At 33.5% G+C, this 15,059-nt stretch overlaps 1 protein-coding gene across 1 annotated transcript; it reads right to left on the bottom strand.

Moving 5' to 3' along the window:
* Nucleotides 1-11,425: 11,425 nt before the first annotated feature.
* Nucleotides 11,426-14,462, bottom strand: LOC133831777 (abscisic acid 8'-hydroxylase CYP707A2-like). The gene is made up of 7 exons (XM_062262191.1): nucleotides 14,180-14,462; nucleotides 13,747-14,062; nucleotides 13,271-13,657; nucleotides 13,001-13,175; nucleotides 12,749-12,855; nucleotides 12,487-12,605; nucleotides 11,426-12,296 (listed from the first exon to the last, which is right to left on the bottom strand). Exons 1-7 carry the CDS (start codon nucleotides 14,374-14,376, stop codon nucleotides 12,203-12,205), a joined length of 1,395 nt encoding a protein of 464 aa, XP_062118175.1. The 5' UTR covers nucleotides 14,377-14,462; the 3' UTR covers nucleotides 11,426-12,202.
* Nucleotides 14,463-15,059: the final 597 nt, after the last annotated feature.

Raw genomic sequence — 15,059 nt, 5'->3', positions numbered from 1 at the left:
AATTTGTAACACCAAATATGTTATATATTTGGATATTTCTCATATATCTAAATATTGTAACTCTCTATTATATGTTACAATATGTGATACTCTTTGTCACATTTATTTAATCCAAAATATTATTTTATAAAATAATATAATATTACATTATATTATAAAATAATATAACATTTTCCTTATATTATTTATCTCTAAACTTTATTTATTTGCCTCCTTGTAGAATCGACCACCTGATCCATACTTCAACCATCGCAAAGTGGATGCACGTTTTGGGCGTTAAACATAGACAAACAAGGGTATTATTGTAAATTAGCATTCCACTATTCTCTCTCCAAACCCAGCTGCACAAACCCATTCTCTCTTCAAACCCAGTCGCACCATCCCTTCTAGCTTCAGCCGGCGCAATCCCCTCCAGCTCCAGCTCCAGCTCCAACGACCCCAACCGCGACCCTCCGTTCGAGAGGCACCACCCTTTGAGACCCCAGTTCCGCTCGAGCCTCACCATCCAAACCCAGGTGCGATTTCGCACCTCCTGTGCGACGTAACTCCAAGCCCAGCCCCATGGCAACCCACACCCAAACGCGAACTACCCCTCTCACCTCCATCTCCGTCGTTGGGCCTATCCGACCTCGAACCCAACACTCCAAGTCGAGAACCAATAACCCAAAAGCTCCACCCTAGCCTCGTCGCACCCAAGTGAGTCCCATCCTTGACTGCCGTGCATTTTCAGATCTGATTTTTTTGCAGATCATAATATTTTTTCTATTTTTGAGGTGATGCAAGGAGGTGGTTGGAGTGGAGGGTTGGCAATCAGAGGCAGGCGACAGCTAGGGTTCTTGGTGAGGGAAGAGAAGAAGACGGGAGAGAGAGAAAGGGGGTGGATCTGTTTTTTTTTTTCTTTCCTCGGGTCTGTGGTAACTGTTTACATTCCCGTTCTTTGTGTGTATATTTTTTTGGGGTAATTGGTTACCTTCCCGTTCTTTGTGTGTATATTTCTGGGGGTAACTGGTTACCTTCACGTTTTGATGTGTGTGCACATTTGTGAGTTCTTTATGGTAACTGGTTACTTATGTTACTAAAATCATAGTTACTTTTTATTCATTTTTCAATGAAGTGTTCTTCTTCTTTTTCCTTCAAATTTGATGCTTATTTTTATATTTAATATGAGTAACCCGTCACCCCTCTTATGGTAACCGGTTACCCCTCCTATGGTATAAGATCACTCATCTCAAGGTAACTGGTTACCTCTCATGATACATGTTATTTAACCTAGCTCTAGGATTTTTTTTACATAACTGTCAAACATCAATTAAGTAACAGGTTACCTTACCCAGGATTTGAAAAAAAAAACGTACAATCTAAAAAAAGAAAAAAATGTTTATAATAAATAATAGTAATAATAATAAACACAGTTCATATCACAAAAAAAAAAAAATTGCAAAACAACCAAAGAAATTTTTTATATAAAATTAATATAAAAAATCATATAAGCTAAAAAAATAATAATCAAATTGCAAAAATACCCTTCCAAAATAATAAAACTTGATTAAGAGTAAAACTATGGGATAAACCAACTTTTATACAAAAATATGGGAAACTAAACCAATAAAAATGAAAATTCTTAATAAAAAAGTCATAGAATAACTTTTCTTGAAAAAAGAACTATATTTTTGTAAACTCTATTAAAAATCTCTTATAAAATGTAATTTCCTCTTTATGTTAAATATGTTTGGGGTATTTTCATTTTTATGGGTTTAATGGTAACACTTCCCAAAAATGTGGAGAAATTACTTTTCTCAAAGTTTATGGGAAAAAAATCATTAAAAGCTCAAAAATTATGGGAAAATAATGCAACTAACAAAATAAAAGCAAATCCTCCAAACTCAAAGTTCAATTTGAAAGGCTAGGAATTTATATCACAACCAGAACTCCATGGCAGACTTCAATGAGAAATTTTAGAACACAATGATCAAATTATCTCGATGGAATTAGCTTCAATTCAAAATTATCCAAAACCATATTATGAATGCTAAGCGAAATCTACCCGCAACAAAGAACAATAGTCCTTAGAACATAGAAAATGATTATGCTGCTCGGGTCATCTTAATGAAGCTCTCGGAAGGGGAGAAATCCTATGGAAATAGAATCTAGGGTATGGTAGCTAGATGGTGATAGAAATACTAAATTCTTCCATACTTCAAAGGCGGAGAAATTTGAAATATAGTAGAAGATAAATGAGAATTGTTTCAAGAATAATTCAATGAAATATTTACACTGCCTGCTATGAATTTTTCCCATGATTTAGAAGGCATCGTTCCGAAAACTATTACTGACTCCTTTTTCCCATGATTTAGAAGGCATCGTTCCGAAAACTATAACTGACTCTCAAAATGCTCTTTTGAATGCCATATCGAATAATTATGAGATAGTGGATGTCAAGCGATAAATTGTCAAACATTCCTAATAGATATTTTAAGCTCTAAAAGCATATATTCTGGCATATCCAAGTATTATTTTATTTTTTTGGTAGACAATGTATTTCCTAGAATAATAATAAAATTTTATTAAATTAAACTATTCTACCCATATAAAAATAAAATTAGAAATAATTTATCAAACAAAATTAACAAATTCAATTTATAACTTAAAAACTAAATATAAACACAATAAGATTCTTATGTACAAAAATAAAAGTGAGAAATATGTTTGTTTTCCATGTGGGATAACTTTATATTTCTTTTCTTAGTATATGAATGAAATATGAAGGGTTTAAATATAATCGAAAATATTATATAAACAAAAAAAATATATTAGAGATTGTGAATTTTAAGAGAGATGATGGGAGATTCACCTCCTTTGTAATTAATTTTGCACATATTATATATAAATTAAATTTGAAATAAAACAAAATATACACAACTGTCGGTTACTAAAATTTCTTATAAAGCATCTAAACACATAATATTATAATTATAATAATAGGGAACGATTACATCACATCTTTTTTTTTGCAACACCGGTACATTTTTTTTCTATTTCGGCACTTGAATAGTTATAATCCCAAATTTTTTTATATGATGATGTATATTATAACTATTTAGAACATCCTACAAAATTTCAAGAAATTCTGAATAAATTATGGTACCGAAACAGGGTCTAAACTGTCTGTTGCACGCGTGCCTATTTCTTTGTGTACGCGTGTAAAATTTGACAGTTTGAACTATGTTTTCGGCTTCGTAAACTATTCAGAATTTCTTGAAAATTTGCAGGATATTCTAAATACCTACAATATACACCGTCAAATAAAAAAACTTGGGATTATATTTATCCGGGTGCCGAAAATAGAAAAATGATGCACTAATATTACAAAAAAAAAAAATGCGTTGTAGTCGTTCCCTATAATAATAATAATAATAATAATAATAATAATAATATATTTGTACAGTGATTGAGCCATTGGGTGGCATTCGCATATATATATATATATATCACATTTTTAATCTGTGATACTACATGAAAATGAGGCATATACTAATTATATACTACAAGATTGTGTAACATACTTCTAATTAACAACACCCCTCACACACATGCACATGTAAAATACTTTTTATATAAATCTAACTCAACTCTCAACATCTTTCCATAAACGTACTCTGCATTTCTCTTAACAATAGAAACCTTGAGTTAGTAATTGATTTGGTGAGTAGTTTGTCCTTTGATCACATTTTCCATTAAAAAAATACAAGCCCTATTCTTTGGTGGCATGTAGTACTGGAATGACACTCATCATTACCATGCTAAGCTAAGTTTGTCTCATCAATTTCCTTTAAAATCCAAGTAACTTCAGCACTAATACTGTAATGCCCCGGATTCCCTATTATGGTTAATGGCTGGATTAGTAGGCCGGGAGGGCCATAACTGTTTAATTATGTCATTAAATGTGTTTATGCATGTTTATGAGAATTATATTATCATATGATGTTAAACGCATGTTTGTGAGTCCACATTTGTTTACAGGGGTATTATGGTAATTTGGCCCGTTGAGGGTATAATTGAATATTTGTTGTATGTTAATGATATATTGTGAGACCACATTATAATGTGGATTGGTTCGAGAATTTCGACATGAGACGATCGTTAAACATGATTTATTGGTTTGGTCATAACAGGTTTGAGCTCGGGGCTCGGGGTGAGTCTCGGGGTGATATTAAAGGCTATCGCGTTACCGGGGATTTTAGGGTAACGAGTTATGAAATATTGGTGTTTGAAGATATTGGGATTAGCGGGAATTGGGAAGCGTTAATTATAATTAACGGGTTAAGCTAGAAGTACCAATTTTACCCCTAGAGTAGTTTGAAAGGCTTTAGATGTCACAAGGGCATTTTGGTCTTTTTAGGGGAGGATATATATTATGTTAAGTGGCTTGGAAGGCTGTAGAGAAAGCAGGGCAAAAACAGAGGCATTATCTTCTCCCTTCCCGTACAACCCCTTTCATTGTCTTCTTTGGTGTTTGAGCTCTAGTTGTGGATTCAACCAAGAGGAACTTCAGGGCTGAGTTAGTAGACTAAGTTCTGCTTGTGTGGGAGGTTCAAAACAGGTTCTAAGGTAAGCTTTGATCTTTGAACTCAAGCTATGCTCTGTTTTCGTTTGGTTTTTAAGTTCATGGTTTTTGATGTGGGAAGTGAGGATTAAAGGGAGTTCTTGGTGTTAGAAGATTGGGTTTTGGTGAGGAGGTGTTATAGGTAAGGATTGGGGGTTCAATTACATGTTTGGAGAAGGTTTTAAGATGATTCAAGGGACTGGTTTGAAGGGAAAAACGCAGGGTTAAATTCTGGTTCGTGTGTGGCCGACTTGCTGATCTGGGCTGGGCGCCGCGGCGCAGCAGGGGTGCGCCGCGGCCCTTGGCGTTTGGCAGGCAGGGAGCCTCTCTGTCTGGAGGCGCGCCGCGGCGCAAAAGCAGGGAGGGCCGCGGCCCTTAGAGCCAATTTTGCTAAAATAAGGTTTTTAGCTTGGGGATTCAAACCATAGGCCTCGGGGTTGGACCTAGTACCCGGTTGGGTAGTATTTGATGTCTCGGGGGCTGGGATTTGGTTTGGGAACCCTTGGTTATCATTTTTATTGATGAATCCTATATTTTGGTTATGACCAGGTGACCGTCGAGGAATTTAAAGGTTGATCGTTCTCAGGGGTCGTTCATATTATAATACTCACTCGAACCAGAGGTAAGAAAACAGTGTATGAATACAGTTGCACCCTGTATAGGTAAATGACATGCGTGGTTTGATACTTGAGGCATGTTGGTTGATATATGTAGACATAGATTGCATATTAAATGCTATTGAATGCTGATTATCCGCTTGAGACACTGACTAGTCAGGGACCGACTCTAAAGTCGAGAATTATGCATTGAATGGCTCTATAGCATTAATGCCAGACCGACCCTAAGGTCGAGAAACTTATAAGCGCTTGCCTGGTCTACGACCAGATGATTTAGCCAAGGTATATGACCCCGGTGACTGTCTGTCACAAGGCTAAGGGACGTTGTCCATAGTTTCGACGCTAGAGTCGTGAGGAAGGTTATGTTGGTGACCAATCACCATGCACCTGTCCTGATCAAGCTTATGAAAGAAATCACCCATTAGTCAAGCCCTGGTGACCCTATCGTCACATGGCTGGAGGGAGCGATGCTCATTATTGTGACTTTTGGCTATTGTCACCTACTTGTTGGACTGATAGTCCTGAAGGAATAACTACGATTATTGTTGATATCATATCATGCTATTTTGTGTTTTCTTGCTGGGCCTCGGCTCATGGGTGCTTTGTGGTGCAGGTAAAGGAAAGGAAAAGCTTGGCCAGCCTTGAGAGGAGAGCTTGGGCGATGTAATGTACATACAGGGCCGCTTGACCGCCACGGTCAAGGAGTTCTCAGAGGGACTAGGGGTTTACCCTATTTTTGCCGCTTAGGCCGGCGGAGTTTGTATATCTGGAACTGAAGCAACTCTTTTGTAACTTGAACTACTTGTAAATATTTTAAAAGGCTCATGAGCAGTTTATTTACTTAATAAAATGTACCCTTTCCTTTTTACTGGTTTTACACCTTAACCTGTTAATGGTACTTAGATCACGTTTTTAACCAAATGACTCGGGTAGCGGGTCAAATTTCCGGTTCACCGTTCTCCGTAACTGTTCTGGAGTAGCTAGGGCGTTACAAATACTTATTGTACCTTAATTATTAGGAAAAGGAAAAAAAAAATTGTATATTACTGCTAACCAAAGGTACACGAAAAATGGTCTTATAGACCAAGAGAAACAAACAGAAATAGTTAGCCCCTAACTGACATAGTCAACAAGTCTAACTAATACCAACAGAAGTTTAACGAAAAAGTATTCTAATCGCCCTTAAAATGGAGTGTACAAATTTTTAACACCCATTTTGGTAATAAGGGAAGTAAAAACAGAAGGAAATAAAGCTTTGGTCAAAACATCTGGTAGATTGTCTTTGTTTGTGACATGATTCATTTTGATGATACTTTGGGTAACCTTTTTCTGAATTATCCAACAATCAATGTCAATATGTTTGGTTCTTTCATGGAAAACTGGGTTCTTCAAAACTAATACAAATTGTACCTTAATTGTTGATTCTTCTACTGTTTTCAGAAGGAAATAAAACAGTAGTGCCTGTGTTTAGGTCCCTGCAGACTAATCAGAGGTTGGGTCATGACCATGTACACTTTCTCCAAATTAGACTATTCTGATTATTATTTTTTAAATGTGAATTGTGATGAATTATTCTGCTTGCATATTTTCCAAATTGGACTAATTTTGCAGCTTAATTAGTAGTTTCTATGAGATTTTAAGTATGTTTTTATTAGAGGCTGCTGTGCTGATACATTGTTTTTCCTTCAAATTTTGGCTCCAAACACTCAGAGAAGAGTCACACTCAGACAACAAAGTGGTCAAGAATCAAGATTGCCGGCTCTCTCTCACTCTCACTCTTTTTACTATTTCTTTGTTTTTTGTTACAATTTTAGTTGAGCTTAAATCTTCAACCTAATACTAATATATATATATATATATATATGTGCATTGTTATTCTTGATTTACAAATTTGAAGAAAATATATTTATAAATAAAAGTAAAACTTGCTGATCTTAAACTGGCATGTGATTGCATGAGATTTATATTAGACTTCTCTTTCATCATAATTTGTTCCAAAATTGCTCAATTGGATCAAACACCTTATCATTTTGTGCCAACAGCTCATATAATTTAATTCTTTTAAGGTAAAAAAAGAAAGAAAAAAAAGTATACTTTTGATTGAGCTCATAGATATTTTATATAAATTATAGTCTCTTTGATCATTATTTTACTATTAATTTTACAGCTAATGATCTTGACATCACTTTTAATTCCCACTAAATAGGCACGACGCATACCTCGATCTTTATTTATTTTATTTTATAAACTTGGGACCCAACAAATTTTCAAAGGAATATTTTCAAAATATAGTCACTTACAAAGTCAAATTTTGCGATTTAATACTAAATTTATACTTTTAATAACCTAACCTAAACGAATATGTAGGGGAATTTTTTTATGGGACTTTATTTTAAACTCTACCGGTGGGACTCTCAGTGTTCTCGACCCATGAACAGTTTTCGGCGTGATTTTTTTTATAACCGTGTATATTGTAGCTATTTAGAGCATCCTGTAAATTGTCAGAAAATTCCAAATAGTTTACAGTATCGAAAACTAAGTTCAAAAATGTTGTTGCACGTGTAACTAATTTTTTTTATACAAGGGGAAAGCAACATGTGTAAACCTAGTTTTCGCTACTGTAAACTATTCGGAATTTTCTGAAAATTTGCAAGATGCTCTAAATAACTACAATATACACAGTCATAAAAAAATCGCGATGAAAATTGTTCACGGGTCGAGAAACACTGAGAGCCCTACCGATAAAGCTTAAAGCGAAGCCCTATAAAGAAATTATCATATATATATATATAAACAAATCAATTAATTAAAATATTTATTACTCTAAAATAGTCCTATGATATTCACTAAAGAGATGGACCCTTATAAATTTTGATTGAATAAAAAACAATTTTGCATTGCCTAATAACTCCAATTATGAATTATTGTGTCGATAATGAAGTCCAAAATTCGAAAAGTACAATGCATAAAGGTAATTGTCTACCGACTATTATAATTAATGCATGAAAGAAAAAGGGTTTTCAAATTTTCGTAAAATTAGTTTAATAACAAAATATCTAAATTAAAGTCAGTGTACTTGGCCTTGGTCCTTTTGGGAACCACTTTCAAATTAAGTTAGCTACTTGCTATGGCATACAAAGTGTGAAGAGAATAAACTATGTCATTTTCTAAGTCATAAGTGGTAAGAAAAATATTTACCATAGATCTCAAAATGAACATAAGTAGTGGTTGAAAATAAAGTTGAGGAAAAGAAATGCACATTGGACCCAAAATAGTAAGAGAGTTGCTAAGGGGCACCGGCAGTGTCCAACAATACAAGGAGGTGGCATATCACTATTGGTGTAATTCAATATCGGCTCTCACATATTTGAATTTAATAAGTATTATGGGAGTATCGTTAACCAATTATGAGGTGTCACCTCGTGTGGTGTTGGACATATTTTAATTTGTATTTGTTGAGTAATAATTTAATTCTTCAATCAAATACTCATGGTAAAAATATCACTAACCCAACTTTTTAACTTACGAAAAAAACTTCTATATTAATTCATAAATTATGATATGAATTCAATTCTATCCACACGAATATGGATTGAGAAATGTAAAGAATAAAAGTAGAATAGAAAGAAAGACTTTTTCTACTGTACATGTAATTGTATTCCTTTTTTTTTCGTTTCTACTCTTCTTTCTTTTGAGAAAATAAAAAGGGAATTTACAAAATAAAGATAAATGATTATTTCGTTTCCAACAATCATCTATTTAATCGATGGATAGGAGCATACTCTAGATCGGAATTGTGGGGAGTACTGCTTGATCATTTCTACCAACTTAAAGGCCCAAATCATATTATTTGAATATTATGCAGAAATATTCTTTTACATAATCTCCATTACAAATTCTTTGTGTATCTTGGTGTTTTCAATCATTTGTTTGTGTCAATTAAAATATAGAGAACCAAAATAATAAATAAATAAATAAAGAGTAATTACAAAAAAGACAACCAACATCAGAGAAAGAAAATACTCAAAAGCAAAAAATAGTATTGTTCATCTAGGTCTTGTAATCAATGTTAATATAATTTTAATTGCTAAATTGAGCCTCACCATAAATTGATATCAACAAAAACAGGGTACCTAATTTTTTTATTTTTTAAAATTGCTATTTATAGAAATTCAAGCAAACTAGTTTTAAAGTGATATTTAACATTGATCCGTGTAAGCTATGTCTTAACCAATAATTGAATTGCTCTAACTTATTGTCTTTGATTCGAATTTGAAAGCATTATCCCCGTCAACATTTGTTTTAACTTTTGTTTAATGATTTTCATTGTGTTTTATTTTTAAATTTAGCTTCCAAGTTATGGAAACTAGTAACAACAAATGGCTTATATAAATGTGTTGTTTGTTAACATTTAAATAAATAGAATTTTATTTAATTAATTAAAATTTTGACAATTAAATATAAAATAGTGTTTGTTAACTATATTTTTATTTATTATTTTAAAAAAAATTTAATTAACAATTATTAAATTTTGAAAATATTTTTTTTTATTTTCAAATATTTTTAAATAGTTTTCAACTTTTCCTTTTTTTTTGCTTCTCTTCTTCAAATCAACACCTCATTTTGTATTGTGAAACAAAAATAAAAATAAAATTCATCAAACACATTTCTTATTTTTTGTTTTTAAAAATAAAAAAACAAAAATAACATTTCTATTTTTGTGTTTAAAAAATTTAAAAATAAAAATTTTACCAAACACAGCCAAAATTTGAACTTTGATTTTGACCAATAAGAACGAATTTCATCCTCAATAAGCAATATCCAGATTTCTTCAAAATATATATGATCTATTTTTTAAAGTCATTTTACACTTTACATTCCTCTTTCCAAAATATTCCATCTAAAATTTCGACTAACTATTATAGTTGAAAATTTGTTTAGCTTGTAAGGGTAGGTTTTGAAGTTTCGCCCTAACAATAAAACAACCACTAAATATATATATATACACGTCATTGTCTATTGTTATTCTTGTTGGGAAGAATTAAGATGTTTGACAAATACACACATCGCATTATGTAGAGACACGTATATATAAATATATATATATATATATATATATCCTCATCTGATTTTGGGGTGAAATAATGATATGATGAGTCAGTTGTTCAAATAAATGTTATGGAGTTAGAGAGGTCAGAGGAAGAAGCTGCTTTCAGATAAAATTTAAATTTGTCAATATATATTAATGTTATCACGACTCAAAATTAGCCAACTCATCAAATTAACATTGCAACGCGTACCTATTTTGCATCATCAACCTCTTTCTCTCTGACTTTTATTAATTTTTTTGGATATGAAAATTATATATATCAGCTACATTAAGTTATGCCAGTTGTACATACAATTAATAATATTGAAAATTGACAATTAATGGGTTGTACTAAGTTCGAGATTATATATATATATATGATGATATTAGAGTTGACCTTCATAACAAAGTTGCTGAATTTTGATAATGTATGAATATGCATGAATGGAACAAATCAAACATTAAGTTGGTTTGAAAAATGGCCCAAACTGATCAGCTATACCTATATATATATATATATATAGTTTCAATTCTAACAAGGATATTTCTGTGAACCAGAAGCTCCAAGTTTTTGACCAAAAACTAAACAAGTTTGGTTTTGAATTGAGACTTTTAATTCAATGCAATAACATTATTTGGTCAAAGACAAAGTTATTAAGTAATTTTTCAAAAGAATTATGATTTGATATTTGATATGAATGAAGATGACAAAACACAGAGCTTAACAGCTTGTCTCAATCTTGTGAAACATAATATAATATATCTCATTTATTATGTGTCTATATATATAAATAAAAATAAATAAATACACCCCCAAAAGTCAAATGGTTAACACCTTTATTAATTTGGATTTTTAAAACAGAGAAGAGAACCATTATTTTTTTCTCTTTAAAATTTTTAGCAGCAGCAGCAGCTGGACTTTGATGGTTGGATTTGGAGTGCCGTAAACATTATGCATTTTATTTTCTTTTTATTTATATAATTATATATGTATGATTGTGAATAACACTTTCTTTTATTGTTATAATTTTTAATATCTTTGAGTCATTTGCTGATGAAGTGTACTATATAGTAACAAACAAGAGATAATAAAATAATTAAAGAAAGATGAGAAAATGAGAGAATAAAATTTGTTATTCATCATCAAAATTTCATTCTGCAATGCACGCCTTGCGGCTTTACATTTTATGATTAAGAAGAAGTTATATATATCTATAACTATAATTATAAAATAGAAAATATTAGTTGGGAGGGTGTAAATATAAAATAAAAACCTAGCCAAGCTAGTTAAATAAATAATAATAATAATAATAATACATTTGACTTGATTTTGATTGGAATGAAGGATGTCACACCGCCTGAAGTTGTGTTGGTTTTCCTCTTAGAATCGAAAACAAAAATGACCACAGTTCAATTGTTGTTTTGCTTTAAAGGAAAGACTCTTCTCTTCTCTTCTCTTCTGTACACTTGTCTTGGTATGGCTCAATGGCTTTTGGGCTTTGGACTTTGGATTTTCTATATCTAACTATCTTATATCTATCGATCTAAAAACACCCAAAAAAAAAAAAAAAAAGAATATAGAATAATAGTAGTAGTAGTAGTAGTAGTAGTAGTAGTAGTAGGTCTAAAGGAAGAAGGGTATGATCTCTTGGCCAAAAGAGAAAAGGTGGAGACTTTCTCCTTGTCTTTCTCGATTGGAATTGGAATGAAAAGAAAGAAGAAGAAAAAAAATAGTAATGGATAAACTTAGATGATGGTAATAGTAAAATGGAATGGAATGGAGTGACAGTGATGATGTCAAAGAAAGTGGAAACCAAATGGGTTTTGATTGAGGGTCTGAGAATTGATGAGTTGGTTTCTATTTATGGAAATAATAATTGAGATTTGGTGACCTCAAGAAAGGGTATGCAATCTGATGGGTAACCCATTTTGGGGAAGAGCAAAAGGGCCGTACTGAATACCATTCTGATCACCCTCAACACACCACCTGCACATCAATAGTAACACCACACACGTCAGTCTCACAGTCTCACAGTCTCACAGTATCACAGAGTCAGAGTCAGAACCCCTTTTCACAAAGTTTTATCCAATTTACTATTTTTAGCATTTTGTTTTCCCCCATATTATTCTAACAACGAAACAATAAAAAAGAAAAGAAGGGTATTTTTTTTACCAACCTGTACTTTGTAGTTAGATGGTGGAGAAGAACCAGCATTTCCAGCTTGGCTAGCTCATTCCCTGGGCATGAGTGGACCCCATTTCCAAATGGCATGTATGTATTGGGTTTTGGTGCAACCTAAGTCATTGAAACGAGATGATTACACACATGTTGTGTATCAGACAATGGAGATGATACTATAATCAATCATAGTAACAGTCATAGTAAAAAAGAAGAAGAAGAACAAGAATGAGTAGTAATAGTAATAGTTTGTTGCTCACCTTAAACCTAGCAGGGTCAAATTTCTCAGGCTCAGGGAAGAAGTCAGGGCTGTGATGAATGTTTCTGAAAAGGGGCAACACTTTCCACCCTTTTGGTATAAGATATCCTGTTTTGATAAAAACGAGTAAAATGTTTATCGTTTAGTACTCTACTATAACTATCTATTACAGCTAGCTAGCAACACACACTGCATGACTTTTTCTACCAATTAATTTCGAGTAAAGAAAAAGCCAAAAAAAGAAAAAACTGACCTTCATATTGAACGTCCTCCACAGCCTCTCTGAAAGTAAAAGATAAAATGGAAGCAACTCGAAGTGTCTCTTGAATGACTCTAGCAGTGACCGGCATCTTCCTTGTGTCTGCCCAACTAAGACTACACTCCTTATTCTCACCATCTTTCCCCTTCAATATGGATCGTTGCTCTTCCTGTATTGTCCAAAACGAAACCAAAGCTTTAATAATTATAACATAGAAACGATACAAGTCATAAAGGACTTAACACAAACAGTTTATATTCTTACAGTGACAGCTTCAAGAACTGAAGGGTTTTCTCCAAGGTACTTGAGAATCCAAGTCAATACACTGGCAGTAGTATCCCTAGCTGCGAAGATCACTCCGATGATGTTATCGGCGATCTGTTCGTCTGTAAGCCCTTCTTTCTCGCCCATGAAAGAACCCAGAAGGTCGTTGTGGTCCTCCTTGGTCTGTCTTCTGGTGGAGAGGATTTGAGCCAAGATCTGAGCAAGCTCTTTTCTTGCTTTCATGGATTTATGGTAGAGTGTTCCGGGGAGGTTTATGGGCATTGAATTGTAACCCTTTTCGAGGATGTAATAGCACCGTTTCAGATCCTCTCTGTACAAGATTTCGTCTTTTCCAAATATGGAGAGCAGAGCAACGTTGAAAGTGAACTGAAAACAAAAACAGAGCACTAATTGTGAGTCACTATGTTCATCAAGAAGCAGAGGATTTGGAGTTGGGTGAGTTTGAGAGTACTGACTGTCTTCATTTCTTGATAGGTGTTGATCAAGCGACCCTCCCACGACTGGAGAGAGTCCTTGGCTATGGTCTCGATGTCGGAGACGATGTACTTGATGGCGTCCGGGGTGAAAGCGCGGAGGACAATCTTTCTCAACTTGCTGTGGTAATCACCTTGGTTGAAAAAGATGGCTTGTTTCCCCAACATCTTCTCCTTGCTAGCTGGGAATGTGGGCTTGAACAGTTCGGCCCTGGTCAGCACGAATTTGGCTGCTTCTGGGCTCGAAATCATGACGCAGGGACAACCCAAGATGTGGGTTTTGAAGATGGAGCCATACCTGTCATCATCACCATCATGTACATACACAACAAGTTAATACTACAAAATCAACAAAGATTAAAGAATAGTGGTGTGAAGAACAGAGCACAGAAGAGAAGAGAAGAAAGGTACGAACTTTCTTTGCTTTGAGGTGAAGAAGACATTTGGGTCTTGGGAGTAGAGCTGGAAGGTCTCTCCTACGTAGGGCAACCCAAGAGTCCCTGGTGGAAGAGGGAGAGTGTTGCGTTTGGATGAGAAGGATTTGATGAGAGAGATGAAGACGATGAAGATTGCCAGAAAACAGAGGAGAGAGGTGGCTGTGACGAGTTCCATTGTTGTTTGTAATAATCAGAGAGAGAGAGAGAGAGAGAGAGAGAGAGAGAGAGAGAGAGAGAGAGAGAGAGTGAGAATATAAAAAATTGTAAGAAGTGAATCTTTTGATGAATACAAATGAACAAGCAAATGTGTATTTATAGGCCTCCTTCACCCCTTTTCTTTTTTAAATTATTTTTAAAAAAAAATATAGTAAAAATTGAAAAGAAAAAAAAAAGAAGGAAGAGAATGGGAAAGAGAGAGAGGTGCTTTCAATTACAGCTCAAATCCCACGGAGGGAATCTCCACTCCAGCTCATTTGGTCCTCTTACTACTACTAAGTAGAGTATGAGTAGTAGTAGTAGAGAAATGTTAGGAGGCACACGGTTATTGGTAGCGTTTTGGTGGAATTCAATATCGGGTCTCATACTTTTGACTTTAACAAGAATTATGTAGTGTCGTTAACTAATTATAAGGTTTCACTTCATGTAATGTTGGATACTTTAGGGTTTGATTGGTTCGTAATTGAAAAATTGCATTTTCAAAAAATGTATTTCTAAAATAAAATCTAAATTTATAGTTTGAAAATATGTTTTTGAAAATGTGGTTGGTTCGATATCTGAAAATTAATTTTGGGTTTTAAAAATCTGAATATGTGATTGGTATAGAATCTAAAAATATAAAAAAGTAATAGATTTGTAAGA

The sequence above is a fragment of the Humulus lupulus genome, chromosome 4 (genome assembly GCF_963169125.1).
Source record: "Humulus lupulus chromosome 4, drHumLupu1.1, whole genome shotgun sequence".
NCBI classification, from domain to species: Eukaryota; Viridiplantae; Streptophyta; class Magnoliopsida; order Rosales; family Cannabaceae; genus Humulus; species Humulus lupulus.
This window is presented reverse-complemented; position numbering and strand designations above follow the sequence as displayed.

Bases quoted from the DNA above. Each gene is read 5' to 3' on its own strand.
- LOC133831777 (XM_062262191.1), bottom strand. From the start codon at position 14,376: ATGGAACTCGTCACAGCCACCTCTCTCCTCTGTTTTCTGGCAATCTTC. The intron at 13,658-13,746 runs GTCAGTACTCTC...TTTTGTTTTCAG, and splicing joins CCTATCAAGAAATGAAGACA to TTCACTTTCAACGTTGCTCT. The intron at 13,176-13,270 runs GTAAGAATATAA...TGGACAATACAG, and splicing joins CAGTTCTTGAAGCTGTCACT to GAAGAGCAACGATCCATATT.